Raw genomic sequence first — 20,049 nt, forward strand, 5'->3', positions numbered from 1 at the left:
TTTATATGCTACTGAGGGCCCTCCCTGCCCCAAATCCTGCCCACTCCCAGCTCCACCCCAAAGCCTACAAGTATTTCCCAACCAAGAGGCAGCAACCCTAGCTGTTGTTTTTTGCCATCAGGTCCCAGTTAACTTATGTTTGACCTTGTGGCGTTTTCAAGGACAAAGGTGTTCAGAGGTAGTTTGCCATTGCCTGCCTCTACGTCACGCCCTTGGTACTCCTTGGAGGCTTCCCACCCAAACACTAGCAAGAGTTGACCCTGTTTAGCTTCTGAGAGCTGACGAGATCAGGCCAAGCCTGGGCTATCCAGGCCAGGGCCTACCCCCTCCTTGAATTTTGCCCCGTAGTATTAACAGTGGCTGTGGGCACAGCAGCTGCCTGTGGGCACAATTAAATCAACCTGCCTCTCAGATAATAACCCACAAATATTGAGAAGAGGATGTCCCTCTGTAGGTACAGAAAACCTGAAAAGGAGCAGCTAGCAGCAGCAGGGAAAGAAGGTCCAGACAGAGGGTCAAACCAGGGCAAAATGGACAGCAGCGCATTATTTGGCCACTAGATGGCTCCATACAGAGGTCTTTGCAGAGGCAGAAGAGAGCAGGGGTTATGAACCGTATTGCCCTGAAGATGGAAGGGAAGGGAGGCAGGAGGGTGATGTGTGTGTGTGTGTGTGGGGGGGGGCACGCTGCAGGACAGAGGAAATCCCCCCATGCTCCTTGTTCCTCCCCAGCATGCTCAAAAGGACAGACACACATGCAGCCCCTTCTTACTCCTCAATGGGTTGCTGCTGAGCGGAGCCCCTCGGGACGGCCATGCACAAAGATTCCCTGCTCTCCAGCACGTGTTGTCCTGGGAGGCAGGAAAAGAGGCACAAGATCAGAGACCCAGCCCAAGCCCCAGACGAAGAGCGCCTCACAACACGCTCTCTCTCTTTTTGGTTCCACTTTCTTGTCTCGTGGAACTCCCTGCCGCAGGACGCCACAAGGGCCAAAACGATGATGGACAGTTTCAACAAAGCCTTAGAGAAACATGCGGGAGGAAGCTGACTGATAAGCCACATACGGCTAGACGGAAGCATCCTAGTTTGGCAGCAGTGCTCTTTGGATACTGCAGTTCCTCAGGAGCAGAGGGGCCCTTGTTACATATGCTCAGGGGGTCAATATGCTTGGCTAATGGAGGGCTGCAAAGCATTTCTCATGTTCCCTTCCCTGCTGTGCTGCCGCTGAAGCCCGCCCGCCCTCTTCAGCTCTTAAGGTAAGAAGCGCGACATCCAGGCTGGCTTGCACAACAGAACCTGTCGGGATCTGTAGCTTGTGACTAGAACCCAGGACCCTTCAGGACTATCCCTGCTGGAACAACACAGCCCTTCCGGGTCCCCACTCATTCTCCAAAACAGACTTAGGAGAGGCCCTCCCCCATGGTCCAATCCTGTCCTGGATCCTTCTGTAAGCACAGGGATTCTTCCACTTGCCATTCCCCATAGTCCTCGGCTTCATCCGCTCCTAGATCCGGTTCCTGTGCCCACCTCCACCCCCATAGAGCCTTGCCCTGGGTCAAGCATACCTTCCCTGGAGAGGGCTTCCAAGATGCTGTTGCAAGCAGATGCCAGATTAGCAATGGACTCCCACTCATCCTCCAGGGGCTCCCCAGCTTCAGAAAGGACTGTGGGCAGAGGAGAACACCAGTGCAGTGAGCCCCGCCAGGGGGGGGCGGAATCGGTGCCTCTCGGGGGCCAAAGTCAGCGTTGGTGTGGGTGGATGGGGCGAGGGGTGGGGAGAAGCTCTTACTTTTGGTGATGGAGTTCCTGAGAGAAAGCGTCCGTGGCAGGAACTTCTCGGTTTCGCTGGATTCGGAGGGGGAAGAAGCCCTCTCCCCAGAGGGCAGAGTCCGGGGACCTCTGACCTCTTGGCTTGTGTTGGAACCTTTCTTGTTCACACCTGGGTCTCCAAGATGGTCCTGGAAGACAGAAGAGGACACTGTGCATTTTGCAGTTCTCTGTAAAGACAGCTTTCAATCCTGAATGTGAAGTTCAGCAAGCAGAGATTTTTAGCTTTTCTTTCTTTTCAACTATTATTATTATTGTTTACATTTGTTGTCTGCCCTGTCTCTGTGGACTCAGGGTGTTCTGAGGAGAGGGGGTTCGAACGTGGGTCCCTCAGATCCTAGTTTAACATGCTAACCTCTACAATACATTGGCTGGTAGTTGATCAAAATTCCAATATGCCATTAGCAAATATGTTCTTGGCTCCTCAAATCCTCTTTTAGCTCACCTTATTGCCAGCTTATTTTGTTTCGCCAGAACCTCTGATCCCTTCTGTTCACCTTCTTTGGAAGATAACAAAGACCTTCCATTTTGAAAATGAAACCTTTTGCCCTTTTATGGCTTTGCTGGCATAGGTTGTCAGCTGTGCAAAAATCCTTTTACACTTGGTGGGACTTTTCCTGACTTGAGGTATGTATTCATTTGGGGCCTCAGTTAATGTAGTTTTAAACTGTTTCTTGGCATCCTGGAGGAATTTGATGGTCTTAATTCTCCCTTTCTCCTTCCTGCTGGCCGACGACTTCATTTTTGCAAAATCCTCCCTTTTGAAATCCCTTTTGAAGTGATTGCTTTGGACTTTGGGGACAATTTTCGCCTGACGTGAATGCTGTTGGTGCATAATCATCTACTTCTCAGCCCAGCGTTGAACCAGTTCCATCTCAGATAGGAGGCACACACAAGACAGTTATTGAGAAAATTGTCTAAATTTACAACTGTTCATAGGAGAGGAGATGATAACATACAAAGAGTCCTGCTGGATCAGACCAATAGTCCATCCTGTCTCACACAGTGGCCAACCAGTTCCTCTGTAGGTCCAACAACAGGGCAGAGAGGCCAAGCCCTTCCCCTGAAGTTGGCTCCTGGCACTGAGATTCAGAGGCTTAGTGCCTCTGAATGTGGAGGTTCCCTTCAGCCACCAGGACAAATAGCCATTTATACTTATCCTCCATTAATCTATCTAACTCCCCTTTTTAAGCTGTTCATTCCTGTGGCTATCACTACAGCCTCTGGCAACAAATTCCACATTTTAATCTCTCTGTGTAAAGTAGTGTTTTCCTTTTGTTTTTCTTCAACCTACTGCCCGTCAGCTTAATTGTATGCCCTCAAGTTCTAGTATTTTGGGAGAAGGAGTAAAATTTCTCATTGTCAACTCTCTCCACCCCATGGATAATTGTATAAACCTGGACCTTGAGGCATCCAGAACTCAGAAAAAGCTATATACACAAATATTAGGACAATACCCAGCTACTTACGGTCCCCTGCTCTGGAGGGACTTTAGGTGTGGCAGCCAAGATGAGGTCAGGAGGGGGACTAGGGAGGACAGGGGTGTCCTGAGATGGTACCCTGAGGAAAAGAAGAAATGGGGAGAAAGGAACAGATAATTTGTGTTGAGGGATGGGAACAGAGCTGATCCTTATAAGAAATGGGGAACTCAGTAATCACATCTAGCCCACTTATGGCAAAGCCTGAACTGTTTTGATGACTATATAGATATATCAGTCATTTGTAAACATGTGCCACCTGGGGGGTGCTATTCCCTATCATTTCCTCACTGTGAAATTTCTTCAGTACTGAAGCTGGAAGGGTACCGTTTACTCTGCTCTTTTGCTGGAAAAGAAGGACATGCCCTCCCCAATCCAAACCCTCCTCCCAAAATCATGAACATACGAATACACGAAGCTGCCTTATAATGGCATTCTTTCCTTTGGAATTCTTTCCACCGACTGGCTTCAGCTCTCCTGGGCCTCAGGCCGAGGTCTTCCACATCACCCTGCGACTTAGATCCTCTCAAATGGAGATCTCCAAGAGGGATCTTGGGACCTTCTGCCTCCAAAGAGGAAGCTTTACCTTTAAGCCTCAGCCTTGATAGTACAGAGCACAGCAGGCCTCACCAGCTGGAGAGGGCATTGCTAAAATTGTGCAGAGTGATTTAGCTCCAGACATTTCATCAGAGATGAAGGGGAAAAATGGCTCTCCCATTTCCTTGTTCCACCTCACCCCACCTGAAGGTTTCCACGGCAGCTTCACATGAAAGAAATATTCCTGTTTACAGCAACTAGATCCAGAGTGGGATCTATTTGCATATATTTATTTATCTCAAGCTTTTCCTCCCACTGCTGGGACTCACAGCAACTTAGAACACCCGCCATTCTCTCACAACAACAACCCTGTGATATGATGGGCCCAAGGTCACCTAGCGAGCTTCTATGGTAGAAACGGGGATTCAAACCATGGCCCTAGTCCACCACTGTCTACTTCACCACGCTAGAGTTCGGATGTCCAGTCTCTGGGGTGGCCACCTTGTATTCTCAGGGGGTAGTCTATGCCAGCCATTCTCCATAGGTGCCCTGGCACATGTGAAGGGGGGCAGAGATGGGAAAATGTGAGAAGGGGAACCCAAAGGGTTTATAGAGAGCCCTGGTAACTGAACCAATGAAATACCCTTTTTGTCACAAACAATGTCATTAAGTGCTAGGAAGTTCATCCTTTGTCAGGGGAGAGAAAAAGAAAACCTATAATTCATCCCTTTGTATGTGGTTGAATTAATGCATTCAAGGGGAAAAAATGTTCCAGTTACCTGCCTTGCGTATATACAAGACAAGGCACATCGAGCATAGTTAATTCACTCTTAGCTGACGCCTTTTTTAGCCTAGCTCAAGGTGCAAACGGCCAGCCTACCACAGGGGGCCCTGGAACCTGAAAAGAGCTCCTAAAGGGGCCGTGGCAAAAAAACCAAAACAAAACATTTGAGAATGGCTACTCCTACCCCAGAGGGTGTTCTAGGAATCCTGTTCTATGAAGTCAGCACCATCCACTCATGGCAAGAGGGATGGCAAATTAGGGCCTGGAGGGTCACCCCTAATCTGTAAGAGCTTTTCATCTGGCTCTCAAACGCCTTATGGGTTGTTAGAAAGCTTAGCCCAGGGGTTGTCAACCTGTGGTCCTCCAGATGTCCATGGGCTACAATTCCTACTACTACTACTACTACTACTACTACTAATGTTAATGTTAATGTTAATGTTAATGTTAATATACCACCCTCCCCGGGGGCTCAGGGAGGCTTACATAATAACATAAGAATAATACATGGAACAGTCTATAAAACATTTGAATAACCGTGCAATAATAACTTATAATTGTAAACATATAACATTATAATTGTATAACCAATAAACAATTCAACGTTGCAACATACAAACAGGTCCAGAGTGTATAGGTGGTGTCCTGAGGGGGAGGGCAGGGGGGAGCAGGGGCCTTTGGTCGCTGTTGGTTATGTCTGGTGTCAACCAAATGCCTGGTGGAAGAGCTCCTCCTTGCAGGCCCTGCGGAACTGTTTAAGCTCTCCGTCAGGGCCCTGATCTCCTCTGGGAGCTCGTTCCACCAGGTGGGGGCCAGAACAGGTGAATGCTCTGGCCCTGGTTGAGACCAGGTGGACTTCTTTAGGGCCAGGGACCTTTAGCTGGTTGGTAGCAGTGGAGCGCAGGGCTCTTTTGGGGGCGTAGGCAGGGAGGCAGTGTTTGCTGGCAGGGGCTCATGGGAATTGTAGTCCATGGACATCTGGCGGACCACAGGTTGACTGCCTTAGCCCACTGGGCGATGCTCTTGAGAAACTGCTTGACAGCTTGGGGCCAAGAGCCATTAACATCAGAATTGCTGGCCACACCTGAGTCTTTGCTGACTTTTGAGGCTCCAGGGTGGACCACTTTTTTCAGTATGCCTCCCAAAGGGTGTTAAGATCATCTGACCAAAATCTAAACCAGTTGGGGGAGAACTGAAAAATAAAATGTTTTATTGTGTATAATGACTGGGGAAGGCACTGGCAAACCACCCTGTATTGAGTCTGCCATGAAAACGCTAGAGGGCATCACCCCAAGGGTCAGACATGACTCGGTGCTTGCACAGGGGATACCTTTACCTTTACTGTGTATATCTATATAGGATTTTATATCTTCATTGATGTTTTATCTCGTTACAAATGGGTTTAAGAAGAAAGATTTGTGTTTTTTATTTATTCTTTCTGTGCTTTTTGCCAGTTCCCAGCACTGGAGATTCAGCTCAGAACCCTGAGCAGAACACAGAGACCCAGATGGGGACTTCAGGCCGAAAACTTTGCAGGAACTCACAATTTGGAAGAGTAAAAATCAGGAGACAGACCCAACCATCATGTACAAATGTGCTCCTTCTGCTCTCCTCACTTCCGTACTCTGCCTTACACTGTCTGAGAACCACTTTCTTTCATTTTTAGAAAAACCAGTCAGCCAGCCTTTTACTACACTATGACAAAAAGTTGCTACCAGTAGTAGGGTTGCCAACCTCCAGAGATGGCTGGAGATCTCCTGGCAACAGAGATTTGTTTACCTGGATAAAACTGCTTTGGAAGGTCCTTCCCCTCCCTAAACCTCGCCCTCCTCCTCCTCCTCAGAAAAGTTGGTTCTTATATGCCGCTTTTCTCAACCCAAAAGAATCTCAAAGCGGCTTACAGTCGCCTTCCCTTTCCTCTCCCCACAACAGACACCCTGTGAGGTGGGTGAGGCTGAGAGAGCCCAGAGATTACTGCTCGGTCAGAACAGCTTTATCAGGGCCGTGGCGAGCCCAAGGTCACCCAGCTGGCTGCATGTGGGGGAGTGCAGAATCGAACCCAGCTTGCCAGATTAGAAGTCCGCACTCCTAAACACTAAACCAACCTGGCTCTCCAGGTATTTCCTGGAGCTGGCAATCCATAAAGTTGCTTTCTGGCCACAACATATCAGGTGCCTAATCCTGCATCAAGTTATCCTCAGAAGAAATTTTACCAAGAGGCTCTCCTGTCTGCCCATGGTGGTGACTTCTCTGCTGGAATGGGAATTCCCAAGATTTTAAGCAAACAGCAAACGTCTTTTCTGCAAACGTCTTTTTCTTCTGTGTGGGCATAACTGAGGCAGTAGGCCTCAACCACATTTTCTTCACGTTTCCCACACACACACACCAAGTTCCTTTCCACCATCACCACCACTACTACCCTTCTCAACAGCCAAGAGGGTCAAAATGTAGACCCAGCCACATCTGGGACCCAAACTGAAAGTGTTTTTCACAGCCCTGGCTTCACAGTTTCGCACAGTTTTAAAAGCTGACTAATACTGAAGAAACCGGATGGTGCATCACCCACACAGTCTGGACCAAGCCTGCCCAGTCTGCTCTCAAAAGAATGTAAACACTAATCATGGAGGTTAGCAGTGAGCGGCCACCAACTGGAGCCTGGCCCACCGAGATACCCTGAGCGCTCTTTTGGATTCCTCCAGCTCCCTTGAGACCCTTGCATGGAAACAGGTGTTGGAAGGGGAACACAAATGCCTCTTCATATCTCTGCCAGCAAAGACCATCCTCTCTCTCTCTCTCTCTCTCTCTCTTTCCTTAGCCCTCTTCCTTGTCTGCTCAGGTAGTACAGAGAGTAAGAGAGAGGAAGGGAGGGAGTTCTAATAGTTAATCTTGCGAACACACTATTTGCGTCCTGGCTGGCACCCCCAAAGCCAGCTTGTGAGTAGGGTGACATGCTCACCGTGTATTTCTGTGAGAGGCAGACAGAACAGGTGTGCTGTGGATGTCAAGAAATCCAGCACACAAGCTGCAGGCTGGGGCTACTCACGGGTTAGAGGGCAAAGGCGAGGCATCGCTGTGACTCCGAAGGAACTCTGTCCTCTCCTCTGCCAGGCTGTGAGGGGGCCCATCCTGCAGGGACAGCGAGTGGAGGACCTGAACGGTGGCTGGCTTGAACCCGGCTTCGCTCCCTGGCCTGGTCAGCTCTGCTTCCCCGGCGGGCGGTTCGCTCCTCCTCTTCTCTTGCAAAGATTTCTGGTAGAGCTCTGAGAAACTCCTGCCCAAAATGAACAAGCCAAACGGCATCAGAGTCCTGCCCAATGGGGGATGCTCCAAGGTGGGCTCAAACTAATCTCTGGAAATTGTATCAAGCGGAACAGCTTGTGCGTTTGCAGCAGATGACTAATCCCTGCAAGCATCAAGGGAATCAGTGGATGGAAAGACTCTTGCCATCAGGACAGAGCTTTTACTGCCTCCTCTGTTCTCTTTCCTTCCCTCGTGGAGTGGAATTGTTAGGTTTTTGCATGTACTTTGGGCCTGTTGCTCCTTTGTATTGCAAACTGCTTTTTAAACTGCTTCTGTATTGTATTGTAAGCTGCTTCTGTACACAGTACAGAAAAGCAGCATATAAGAATTCATAGAATCATAATTGGAAGGGACCTCCTGGATCATCTAGTCCAACCCCCTGCACTATGCAGGACACTCACAACCCTAATACCCAAACAAATACATTTTCACACTTGTTTCTTATCTCGTTGTCACTCACCCTTCAATTTATCAGAGAAAGGTGGGCTCAAATGACTTAAAGGAGGTCTGAGCAGGGCTGCCCCTGAAAACTATGTTTTTATATGAATTTTATATGTTTTATTCTACTGTAAACCACCCTGAGTCTTACAAGATAGGGTGATTAGTAAATAAAATAAAACTGTTCAGAAATGCCAGATGGTACATTTGGAGGAGGGCAGGATGCTGTTCCCATTGGCTGCAGAGGAAAGGGCATGCAGTAATGGGTTTAAACCAGTGGTCCCCAACCCCCGGTCCGGGGACCGGTGCCAGTCCGTGGATCAGTCGGTACTGGGCCGCAGCTCCTCCTCGTCCTCCTCCCCGGCTGCTGCCTCGGGGGCTGCCCTGCCACTCTGCCGCCGGCTCACCTTTGGTGCTCTCCAGCGCCCACCATGGCTGGGGCTCCCCCTCGGCATGGAACTGTGCAGCTGCTGCTGGCAGAGCCCCCCAGCGGGTGGTGGGAAGATGGGGCACTGGCGGGAAAGCAAGTGGAGCAGGCAGTGGTGCCGACGTCCCTCGGCAAAAGACTACCCCTCCCCCAGGCCTCAATATAATTGTCAAGTGTTGACCGGTTCCTGGTGATAAAAAGGTTGGGGACCACTGGTTTAAGCTACAAGTACAACGATATAGGCTAGATCTCAGGAAAAAATTTTTCACAGTCAGAGCAGTTCAGCAGTGGAATAGGCTGCCTAAGGAGGTGGTGAGCTCCCCCTCACTGGCAGTCTTCAAGCAAAGGCTGGATACACACTTTTCTTGGATGCTTTAGGATGCTTTGGGCTGATCCTGCGTTGAGCAGGGGGTTGGACTAGATGGCCTGTATGGCCCCTTCCAGCTCTATGATTCTAGGATTCTATTACAGAGTGCTTTAAACCAGAATGATATGAAACTGGTGCTTAGGTGCCTTCACCGGCTACCCATTTGTTTTTGGGCCCAATTCAAGGTGTTGGCTGTTTTCAAGCCCTTCCCTTAGGAGTCCACGTACCAACGAAGGTGACAGGAACATGAGAAGAGCCCTGCTGGATCAGACCAGTGGTCCATCCAGTCCAGGTTTCTCCCTGACATCATGGCCAATGCAAGGGCCTCTGCAGGTCCAGCAACAGGGCATAGAGCCTGAGACCTTTCCTGATGCCACCTCCTGGCTCCGGCTTTCAGAGGTTTAGTGCCTCTCAATGTGGACGTTTCCCTCAGTCACGAGGGGCCTCGTTTTTGGATGGTCCTGCCTACCGGGGCTGTTGGTTCCGCTACAGCCTGTGCGTGTTCCTGTTCAGAGGCTGTGGCCCCGGTTTGAAACAGCCGGCCCAAAATGGTGCCGAAACCTCCTATACTCTCTTCCTTCCACAAAAGGTTTAATTATTTTGATGCAATTTTAAGAGGACGAGAAGAGCTCATTTTTTATACCCCGCTTTTCACTACCCGAAGGAGGTCCAAAGCGGCTTACACACACCTTTCCTTTCCTCTCCCCACAACAGACACCCTGTAAGGCGGGGGTGAGAGATCTCTGACAGAACTGTGCCTGGCCTAAGGTCACCCAGCTGTCTGCATGTGGAGGGTCGGGGAATCAACCCCAGCTCTCCAGATTACAGGCCACTACACCACTCTGTCTCTCTCTGATTCAAAGTGTCAGTTCTGACTTGTTGCCAGTTTCCAGGACCCTTTTGGTCTCCTGAGATCCTGCTTGCCATTTTGGCCACATGCAACTTGCTTCCTCCTCGGCCACACAGTCACAGTGGTGCATAGAGGAAGCCCCCCTCCCCTCAGGTCCCACAGCAAGAGCCCTGCTTCGAGGCCACTGGCTATTTGCACAGAAAGAGAGCCTATCACCAGGACAAGGACCAGGGAAGAAATCAAAGCACAAGAAAGCACACCAGGGTGCCCTCCCTCCCCTAGCCCGCAGCAGCCTCACCTCCTGGGCTTCCCGTTCTCATCCGGGGGAACAACGGTGATGGTGACCTTCTTGGCGGTGCGTAGGAGCTCCGAGGTTTGGCTGTGGCTGAGGCTGGGCAGAGCTCTCTCGCACACCCGGACCAGGCGGGCTCCGGGCTGAAGACCGGCCTTCTCAGCAAAGGTGAAGCGCTCCACTTCGGTCACGAAACCCTCCGGGTCCATCTGGAATCCCAGCTGGCCAACTCCATTCCGCAGCAGGGTTAGCTCCCGTGTCTCACACCCTCGGGTCACCAGCTGTTAGGGGGACCGGGGAGGAGGAAGAGAAAGACAACAAGAAGGGATTATGGGCCAGGAAGACAGGGGACAGCACCCACAGGAGCTGGCATGTGAGCCATTCACTTGCAGTCACCATCACAAGCAGGGAGTAGTAAACGCCCTTTGCGTAAATGCCCTATTTGATCTGGGCGAAGACACACGGACACATGAAGCTTCCTGGTACTAATTGGACCCCTGGTCCATCAAAGTCAGCATTGTCTACTCAAACTGGCAGCAGCTTTGCAGGAGCTCAAGCAGAGAAAAGTATTCCACATCACCCACTACCTGGTCCTTTTAAATGGAGATGCTTGGGATCGAACCAGGAACTGCTGCGTGCCAAGCAAATACTCTGTCATGGAGCCACTGGGCCATTTCTGTTGAACCCCACTGATGGCCTGTTTAGTTCGCAGCCAAATTAAAGGCACAGACACTTACCTTTAAAGCCAGGGACCCACCCACCTTAAAGCTGCTGGCCTCTCCTTACGGGAGCCCCTGTAGCTGTTGCGGTCAATAGATTAAGATCCGCTTGGGGTGGCTTTGTTGACGGATGTCGGGAGGCTGGCTGAGACAAGCCATGCAGAATGCCTTCCCAGAGATGAAGGTACGGAGGTACGGAGTGTGGATTTTCTCATCTCTTTCCAGACAAGATCATAGAATCATAGAATCATAGAGTTGGAAGGGACCTCATGGGTCATCTAGTCCAACCCCCTACACTATACAGGACACTCACAACCCTATTGATGCAAGTCATTTGGGTTGCAAATCATTTGGGTTGCACAGACCTGCTACCAGCTCTACTGATTTCATTTACAGCCTCTTGTTTTGCGACAGGCTCTGTTATTGCTGCAAGCGAGAGGCTAAAAGCATCTGAATTTCAGGGTTTGGGGTTCCAAAAAGTTATCCCTGGTTTGGAGGAATATCGTTGCAAGCCACCTGAGCAGGGCAAAGGCAGGATGAGTTTTTATACACACATAAGGACACCATAGAACCATAAAGTTGGAAGGGCCAACTCCCTGCTCAGTGCAGGATCAGATACATAGGTATATATGTAAATCTGTGAAATCAAAGTCACAGGTTAGCTCTGAAAAAGAGCTTCAAGGCAAAACATCCCAGAAACCTAGGCATTGTCCTAGAGAGTAGACATATAATCTGCAAGGAAGAGATTTTGTATTACATCGTGCAGCTTTCAGTGTGGCTTCTTGAGCATCTGGGACAGTCTGGCTTTACACTGGCCAGTGTGGGGCGGTGGAGAGCATTTCAGTCTAGGATCTGGGAGAGCTGGGTTCAGTTCCCCACTCTGGCACAGAAACATGTTGAGTTTCCGCAGATTAGTCATGCTTCTCCGAATATACCTTGCAGGGGGATTGTTGCAAAAATAAAATGGGTGGGGGAAGCATGATGTTATAAACTTTTCTGGGGTCCCTCTTGCCGTACAGCCATTTCAAAAGTTTGTGCTGCTCCTCTGGAACTGTGAGATGTCACTGGACCCAGAGGTTTTGAAGTTTATTTGAGCCCCAGTTGCGGTTCTCGTAAACGGCATCCCAACCCGGTAAAAGGTAAAGGTAAAGGTATCCCCTGTGCAAGCACCGAGTCATATCTGACCCTTGGGGTGACGCCCTCCAGCGTTTTCATGGCAGACTCAATACGGGGTGGTTTGCCAGTGCCTTCCCCAGTCATGACCGTTTACCCCTCAGCAGCAAGCTGGGTACTCATTTTACCGACCTCGGAAGGATGGAAGGCTGAGTCAACCCTGAGCCGGCTGCTGGGATCGAACTCCCAGCCTCATGGGCAAAGCTTTCAGACGGCTGCCTTTCCACTCTGCGCCACAAGAGGCTCAGACCCGGTAAAAAGCTCCAAAATGCCTCTGAGAGTACCAAGAACGCCAGCTCCCACACACAGAGAACAAGCCATGTGCCACACTCCACAACGTAGAAAGCAGACAGCCAAAGGGCCCGAATTTCGCATCTCGAACCAAATCCTACCTGCAACCGGTGGACGATATCCTTGATGTCTGTCGCCTGCCCCTCGTCCACACGCATGCAAATGTAGTCCCCGGTCTCGTAATAGAGGTCCAAAGTGCAGCTTTCTAAGAAGGTCCAAGCCAGGATGTCCCTGCAGGAGCAGCTGAACACCACCCTCTTCTCCCGGGCCTCAATGAGGACTAGAAACTCAGCCGAGATGCCCAGGAGGCACCGGAGCTCGGGGGTCTTGCACTCGGGCCCTCTGCTGCCGTCCCGGGCCCACACGCCCCACACCAAGGCCCCCGCGCTGTGTGCCTCCGCCCCCTTGGTGTTCTTGGACTTCTCGCGCTTCTTAGAAGCCAGGGCGATGAGTGCGAGGCGAGACGAGGAGGCCTCCAGGGTGCTCGTGGTGGCGTGGTTGAGGGCCAGGTCCCGCAGGTACTCCTGGCGCGTACGGGTCGCCATCGCGTGGAACTTCCCTGAGCGTTCAGCAGCGTTTTCGGCGTTGATGACCTTGGCGAGCAGGAAGTCCCGGAAAGCTGGGCCCTTCACAAAGCAGTTCTCGGCCGGGATGAAGGGACCGAACGGCGGGATGTCCTTGGTGCAGCTGACAGCCACGCTGGGCGAGGTTCAAAGGAGGAAAGGAACAGGTCGTTTATGTCAGGGCAGAAAAATTCGGCTTTGGAATCCTGGCTGCATCTTGTCCTGAAAGTCACCCTGGGGTGGTGACTTTTTCTACCCATTTAAAAGAAGAAGTATAGTTGTTTTTTATATCCTCCTGTTTACTGCCCAAAGGCGTCTCAAAGAGGCTTACAATCACCTTCCCTTCCTCTCCCCATGACAGAGGAAAGTGGGACTGAGAGAACTCTGACAGAACTGCTCTGTGGGAACAACTCTAATAGGACTGTGACTAGCTCAAGGTCACCCAGCTGAATGCATGTGGAGGAGCGGGGAATCCAACCTGGCTCGTCAGATTAGAAGCCACTGCTCTTAACTGTTACACAACAGTGGCTCCCTAAAGATACAGATGCTGAGGCACAGGTTCAAGGATGCACAATGAGCTGTCTAGTAGAGGTGGGATCCAACCTGCACCAAGATTTTGGGACTTATGGCACAACCACAGAATTTTGCCTTGGGCACAGCTTAGCTGGTGTGATGCAGCAGTCAGGGCGCTGGACTAGGATCTGGAAGACCCAGGTTCCAATCCCTGCTCTGCCACTGAAACGTGCTGTGTGACCTTGGGCTAAATCACATCCTCTCCGCTTTGCAGGATTGTTGTGAGGAGGAAATGGAGAACGAGAAGAAGAATGCAAGTCACTTCAGGCCCACTAGGGAGAAAAGTGTGTTATAAACATAGTGAATAAATTAAAAATCAGTGTTCAAATGTAAAATGCCTCCACCGCCTGTTATTTTAGGCCAACAGTGAGCTTTGGGGAAGGACCCCCTTCCTACAGGCCAGTGGGATGTGAAATGGCTTCTGATTATATGAACTTAGGCAGATTGTGAGTGGGTGGGCAGGAAGGGACGTGTCGGTGTTTGTCACTTGTGGCCCTTCTTTGCACACCCAGGGAATTGCCAATTGCCGCTTGGGGTGGTAGGTGAATTCCCTCCAGGCCAGATTTCTGGAGATTTTTGGTGGAGGGGTCACTTGAGAGTGGAACTGGGGTCAATGCGGGTGGGCCGATAGTGGTGAGTTCCTGCATGGTGCAGGGGGCTGGACTAGGAGACCCTGGAGACCCCTTCCAACTCCATGATCCCATGACTCAGCCGGGATCAGAGTCCCAGAGGGTTAACCACATTAGTCTGTAGCAGCGGGATAAAATGGGAGCTCAGCAGCACATTACTTCCCACTCACTCCAGCATCAATCTTGGTGAGCCAGAGGTCACTTTGTCAGATCCACAAGGCGCACATCCATCAGGCCAATGTCTGCATGTGACAGAACAAAGACACAAAGAGGTCTAGACCAAGAGGAGGGCTCAGTGGCAGAGCCTCTGCTTGGCAAGCAGTTCCACAGGTTCAACCCCCAGCATCTCTAGTGAAAAGGACCGGTACCTGGACAACATGGAAGACCTCTGTTCGACTGCTGTGAATCACAGGAGACAACTCTGACCTTGACAGGTCAAAAGTCTGACAGAATAAAAGAGCTTCATCATTCATGTTTGCGTGTTTAATGACTATACTAAACAATTAACTACGAGTGGGTGTGAGACATCTCTGTTGGATAATATCAAGCGGACAGCCGTGTCGGTCTGCGGTTGCCGAATAAAAGTCAAGTCTAGTAGCATCACAAGAGATCAACAACATTTTCCATGGCATGGAAAATGTTGTGAGTCAAGGCCATTTTTGTCTCAGAAATGAACTCTGAGTCACAAAAACTGATACCCTGGAAATTTTTGTTGCTCTCCAGGTGCAACTGGACTCAGTGAGGTCTACCAGTTTGGTGTAGTGGTTAGGAGTGCGGACTTCTAATCTGGCATGCCAGGTTCGATTCTGCGCTCCCCCACATGCAACCAGCTGGGTGACCTTGGGCTTGCCACGGCACTGATAAAACTGTTCTGACCGGGCAGTGATATCAGGGCTCTCTCAGCCTCACCCACCCCACAGGGTGTCTGTTGTGGGGAGAGGAATGGGAAGGGGACTGTAAGCTGCTTTGAGCCTCCTTCGGGTAGGGAAAAGTGGCATATAAGAACCAACTCTTCTTCTTCTTCTACCCCTTGCCCACTAGGCCCCTGCCCCTTGCGGTTCCGTAAAACGGGCAGTGAGAAGGTAGGAGGAGCATTCTGGGAAATAATAAACCTTTCCCTTTCTATGGGGATCTACCCAGAGGGTCTGAAGGAAGCAATGGTTCGGCCTCTGTTGAAAAAAACATCATTGAAGAAGAAGAAGAAGAAGAGTTGGTTCTTATATGCCGCTTTTCCCTACCTGAAGGAGGCTCAAAGCGGCTTACAGTCGCCTTCCCATTCCTCTGGATCTGCAGGACCTGTTCAACTACTGCCTGGTTTCACATCTAGCATTCCTGGGCAAGGTGGTTGAGAGGGCCGCCATGGACCAATCGCCAGCATATCTGGAGGACTGTCCTAGTCTGCCTTCTGTACCAGTCATGGGATGGAGACAGCTCTGGTGGCCCTGATGGAGGGACTGAGGCGGGTCGGCCCTTTTTGGCCCTGGCTCCTGCTTGGTGGAAGGATCAGAGCCCTGTTGGAACTTGAGCAGTTCCGCAGGGCCTGCAAGATGGAGCTCTTCCACCAAGCTTATGGCTGGGGCCAGCAACAATGACATCTTATCGGGACCTCCCCCCTTTCCTCCTCTCCCCTCCTCTCCTCTCCCCTCCATTATGGGGCTGGTGGTTCTTGAGTTTTAATTTTTAACTGATTTTACATTAATTTCATTGTATTTTAAATTGTATTGACTTCTGTCACAATTGTCTATTTTTTTCTTTTGTATTGTCTGACTTATTTATGCCATGTTGTATACCATCCCGAAGCATCTCAGGATAATTAAAAATTATATGAACTGAAACAGGCTGATATAACCAAGTGGCAAAGCTGGTTCTACAGACTGGAAATGTTTCAGAGCAAGCCACATGAAAAGTCACCTGCTGCCACAGAAGGAGAATGAAGGCCGCAGGCCGACACGAACAGGGTTGTCTTCCCTTTCTCGGTTTCTCTGCAGGGAAGTGGTTCGAGTGCTTTTTGGACACGTGTGGCAGGACAGAGAGTCAAGTCCTCCCTCCTGTGTGCTTTGAGGAGCTCTGATTTTAAACAGGAACGCTAAGAAGGAATGCGCAGTTACACCGCTACAGCTATTAACCAGGCCTCTGGAGAAACACGAGTCCCTAAAAAGCCGACTTCCAGCAATGAATGAGGATTTTTCTTTCAAACTCCTATTGAGAGGGACTTTTAACTGGATTCTGGTCCCTTTTTTAGTTGTTTTTGGAAAAGTGTGACTTTTAATAGATCCCTGTATGTCGTTTTGCGGTTCTCCCAAATGAAAAGTCTCTTTGTTTGGCTCCAAAGACATCAGACACTCTTCTTAAGGACTCTTGTAGTGGAAAGAGGTCATCGTTCATCAAAGACCTGCGTAGAGCTACCCCTAAACGTTTGATATCTGAGGGGCTGGCTTCATGTGATACTGGGAATTCAGAGAATGGTGCTTTCGGTTCAATTTTTCTTTTAGATAAAAGATGTTTTGGGGGTGTGATTCATTTCCTGACCATGGTGAGAGGAAGATTTCAAACTCACTTTCATAGTATCTCCTATTCGAAATGATCGCAGGAAAGTCACAGCACGACTGTCACAAATTCAGTACAAGCAGGGCCGGCGTCAGCATGCCTCAAGGTGGGGCGGCCTCCCACCCATGCCTCTCCCATCCCCTATTCCTGTGCCCTTTTGCTTGCAGCCCCTCCCACCACTCATGCTTCCTGCTTCCCAGAATGGAGCGTGTGCGGGTTCTGCACAGCGATGGCCCTCCTGAATGCCCCGGCTGCCACACTACCATCTGCATGCACCATGCAGCACTCTCGGGGAAAAGCCAGGCAGAAGCCTCTGCACGCGGGCAATGGGAGAGTTGGGGAAGATGGGGAAACAGTGTGCAGTCAAGAGAGGGGTTCCTGGACAGGAAGGAATGGGGGTTTGAGGAGGAATTGATGGGACCAAAAGAGGGCCTATATTGTTTGCCCAGGGCCCCCCCCCTCCCAAACCTGGAACCGACCCTGAATACATGTAGCTATATTTTGCCCTATTGGGACATTTTGTTATTTATTCAATTTATAAACTGCCCCATCTTGTGTTGTGTCCTACATTGCAGATGTCCCCTTTTTAGAGCACATGTTTACTTTTTGGGGTGTCCATCCTATTTTGGGCTTTAAAAAAAACGATGAAAATGTTCTGTTTTGGGGGTTGGAAGGTTAGGAATATTCCTAGTTAGTCAGTAACAATAAAAACAGCTTAAATAGCAGGGGGGAGGAGGAAGAGAAAGAATAATAATAATAATTGTGTTTTATACCCTGCTCTTTTTCTACCAGAAGGAATTCAAAGCGGCTTATAATGGCCTTCCGTTCCTCTCCCCAAAACAGGCACCCTGTGCGGTAGGGTGGGGCTGAGAGAGCCTTGGTAATACTGCTCTGTGAGAACAGCACTATCAGGGCTGTGACTGGCCCAAGGTCAACCTGGCTGCATGTGGAGGAGCGGGGAATCAAATTCAGCTCGCCAGATTAGAAACTGCCATTCTTAACTACAACACCACACTGGGTCTCAAACGAGATTTGTCACGGGGATCACTTGTTTGAAGGAGTTGGGAAATATGTCCCCTTTTTTGTTTTTCAATATTCGGTAGCCCTAGCTTCCTGAGATGGACGCCTCGCCCTGCTCCCAATAGCGGCACCTGGAGAAGGATATGCTCTCGGCTTCATGGTCTGGATGGAACAGACAATACAGGTGCAAGCGAACAGGGGGCTTCTTCTCCTACTAAAATTTACGTCTTCAAAAGGTTGTACCTCCCTTCCAGCACAAGGGGGCACACTTTTGAGGAGGAAGAGGAGTTTCAAAATTCTTTACCTAAGCTAGCCTGTAGAAACGCACATACATACATACCTAGGCCTAGTCTGCACACAATAGATAATGCACTTTCAATGCTTTCAGTGTTCTGCACAGGAAAATCCAGCTGCCAAAGCACATTGAAAGTGCATTATCCTACTTGTGCAGAATGGGCCCTAGCATAAACGAATGCTATATTCTTTTTGATGTGGTCAAATGAGGCAGCTCCTGGGAGAAAAGTGTTTCAAAGGATAATACATTCATGTTTTTCAGTCCTTTGCCCCAGCAACTAGATGTAACCTTTTCCACCCAACTTAATCTAATTTTATCGGTAGCACATCCTGTTTTTCAGATTCAGAAAATGGCTCCAGATTTTGGATTTGAAACAAATTATTTTCTCTCTGCTTGTTCCCCCCACTGCCCAGTCCATATTTCCAAGCGTTCTGATGAAGCGTTATGAACAACCTGAAAGCTTGCACTGGTGTTGTTTTGATGCACAGTTTTGGGGTATTTAGGTTGGTCCTTAAGAACACGTATCAGGCAATCTGATTTCAGAGTCTGTCGGCAGACTGACACGGTTGTTTGCATCCTTTTACCTGTTTCCCCATTAAGCATCCTTTGCACATTGCCTGTGCAAGACTCTTGACTGTCTCTCTACCCACAGCATGGTCAGAACCAGCGGAATATAAACCCCAGCATCATCCTTGAATCAAACATAAGGAAGAGGGAATGAGGAACTCAGAAGCGGCCTTGTACCTTCACTTGGGAGCTATGAATTTGGGACAATGCTTCCGGCCTGTGTGGAAGTGCTTGGAAACCTTCCGCCCCACAGTTCAACATCCAGTTATTCTGAGACAGCCAGCATGCTCCTAGTGGTCAGAGTGTCTGACTAGGATGTGGGACACCCGGGTTCGAATCCCCACTTGGCCACGGATGTTTGCTGAGTGCCCTTGGGCCAGTCGCTCTCTCTCAGCCTAAGCAACCTCACAGTTTTGTTGCAAGGATCAAATGAAGGAGGGGACAACAACGTAAGCCACTTTGGGTCCCCACTGGGAAGAAAGAGGAGCTATGAAAGTAGTAAAATAAGTACTTGGAGATTCTATTGCAGGGGTAGTCAAACTGTGGCCCTCCAGATGTCCACGGACTACAATTCCCAGGAGCCCCTGCCAGCGAACGCGTTCGCTGGCAGGGGCTCCTGGGAATTGTAGTCCATGGACATCTGGAGGGCCGCAGTTTGACTACCCCTGTTCTATTGGGATGGAAAAGTGGCATATAAAATTTTAAAGTCTGGCTTTCTCAAGCAAGGTTTTATAAAACCCTCGGGGCTCTTGACCACCCTGGAAGGGTTTCCCGACAGGTTGGGAGTAATAATTTTTTGATATATTTTTAAATTTGTTAAAAATGTTATCGGGTGATATGACCATATATGATCATGGTGACCCACCCGCCCCTCCCAAAATGGCCAATGATTGGCCTGGAGGGGGTGGGGGAAGGGGAGGGTCCCCCGTTGGGCATGTACAAAGCTATGCTTCCCAACCATATTTATATTTGTTTATTTATTTATGCATTTATATCCCGCCACTCCCAGATGGCTTTTGGTGGGTCACAAAACGTAATAAAATCCCTGATAAAACCCATCACTAAAACCCAGTATAACCCAATAAATAACCCAGCCGTGGCGATAAAAACGCCTTCCTTCCGCCAGCCCCAAAGATGGTGGTCCCTTGGGGACACAGGGGTTGGACCAGATGTTAAAGGTCGGCCTGGGGGGAGGGGCTGCGAGATCTTCCTGCACCATCCCACCACTTCTGGGGTTTCTTGAGGTCTGAAGAATGTTTCAGAGGTTTCTCAATGGTAAAAAAACTGAGAAAGGCTATTTTAAGTAAAGAAATAATAAATACACGGCTTCTTGTAGATTCACCGAGTTTACAAATGTAACGACTACAAAATATGGT

The 20,049-nt window shown here is 49.7% G+C and overlaps 1 protein-coding gene across 5 annotated transcripts in view; it reads right to left on the minus strand.

Annotated features, from left to right (window-relative positions):
- SIPA1 (signal-induced proliferation-associated 1) overlaps positions 1 to 20,049 on the minus strand; it is a 45,585-nt gene that overhangs the window by 4,783 nt on the left and 20,753 nt on the right. For all 5 annotated transcript variants that reach the window (XM_077328105.1, XM_077328131.1, XM_077328141.1 and 2 more), the window contains exons 8-14: positions 12,581 to 13,178; positions 10,303 to 10,577; positions 7,666 to 7,893; positions 3,296 to 3,386; positions 1,789 to 1,957; positions 1,565 to 1,663; positions 772 to 850 (exon numbers count right to left, since the gene is read on the minus strand). In XM_077328105.1, the coding sequence (XP_077184220.1) occupies positions 772 to 850; positions 1,565 to 1,663; positions 1,789 to 1,957; positions 3,296 to 3,386; positions 7,666 to 7,893; positions 10,303 to 10,577; positions 12,581 to 13,178 (1,539 nt within the window). The remainder of the gene's footprint in view (positions 1 to 771; positions 851 to 1,564; positions 1,664 to 1,788; positions 1,958 to 3,295; positions 3,387 to 7,665; positions 7,894 to 10,302; positions 10,578 to 12,580; positions 13,179 to 20,049) is intronic.

The sequence above is a fragment of the Paroedura picta genome, chromosome 1 (genome assembly GCF_049243985.1).
Source record: "Paroedura picta isolate Pp20150507F chromosome 1, Ppicta_v3.0, whole genome shotgun sequence".
In the NCBI taxonomy this organism is placed as follows: domain Eukaryota; kingdom Metazoa; phylum Chordata; class Lepidosauria; order Squamata; family Gekkonidae; genus Paroedura; species Paroedura picta.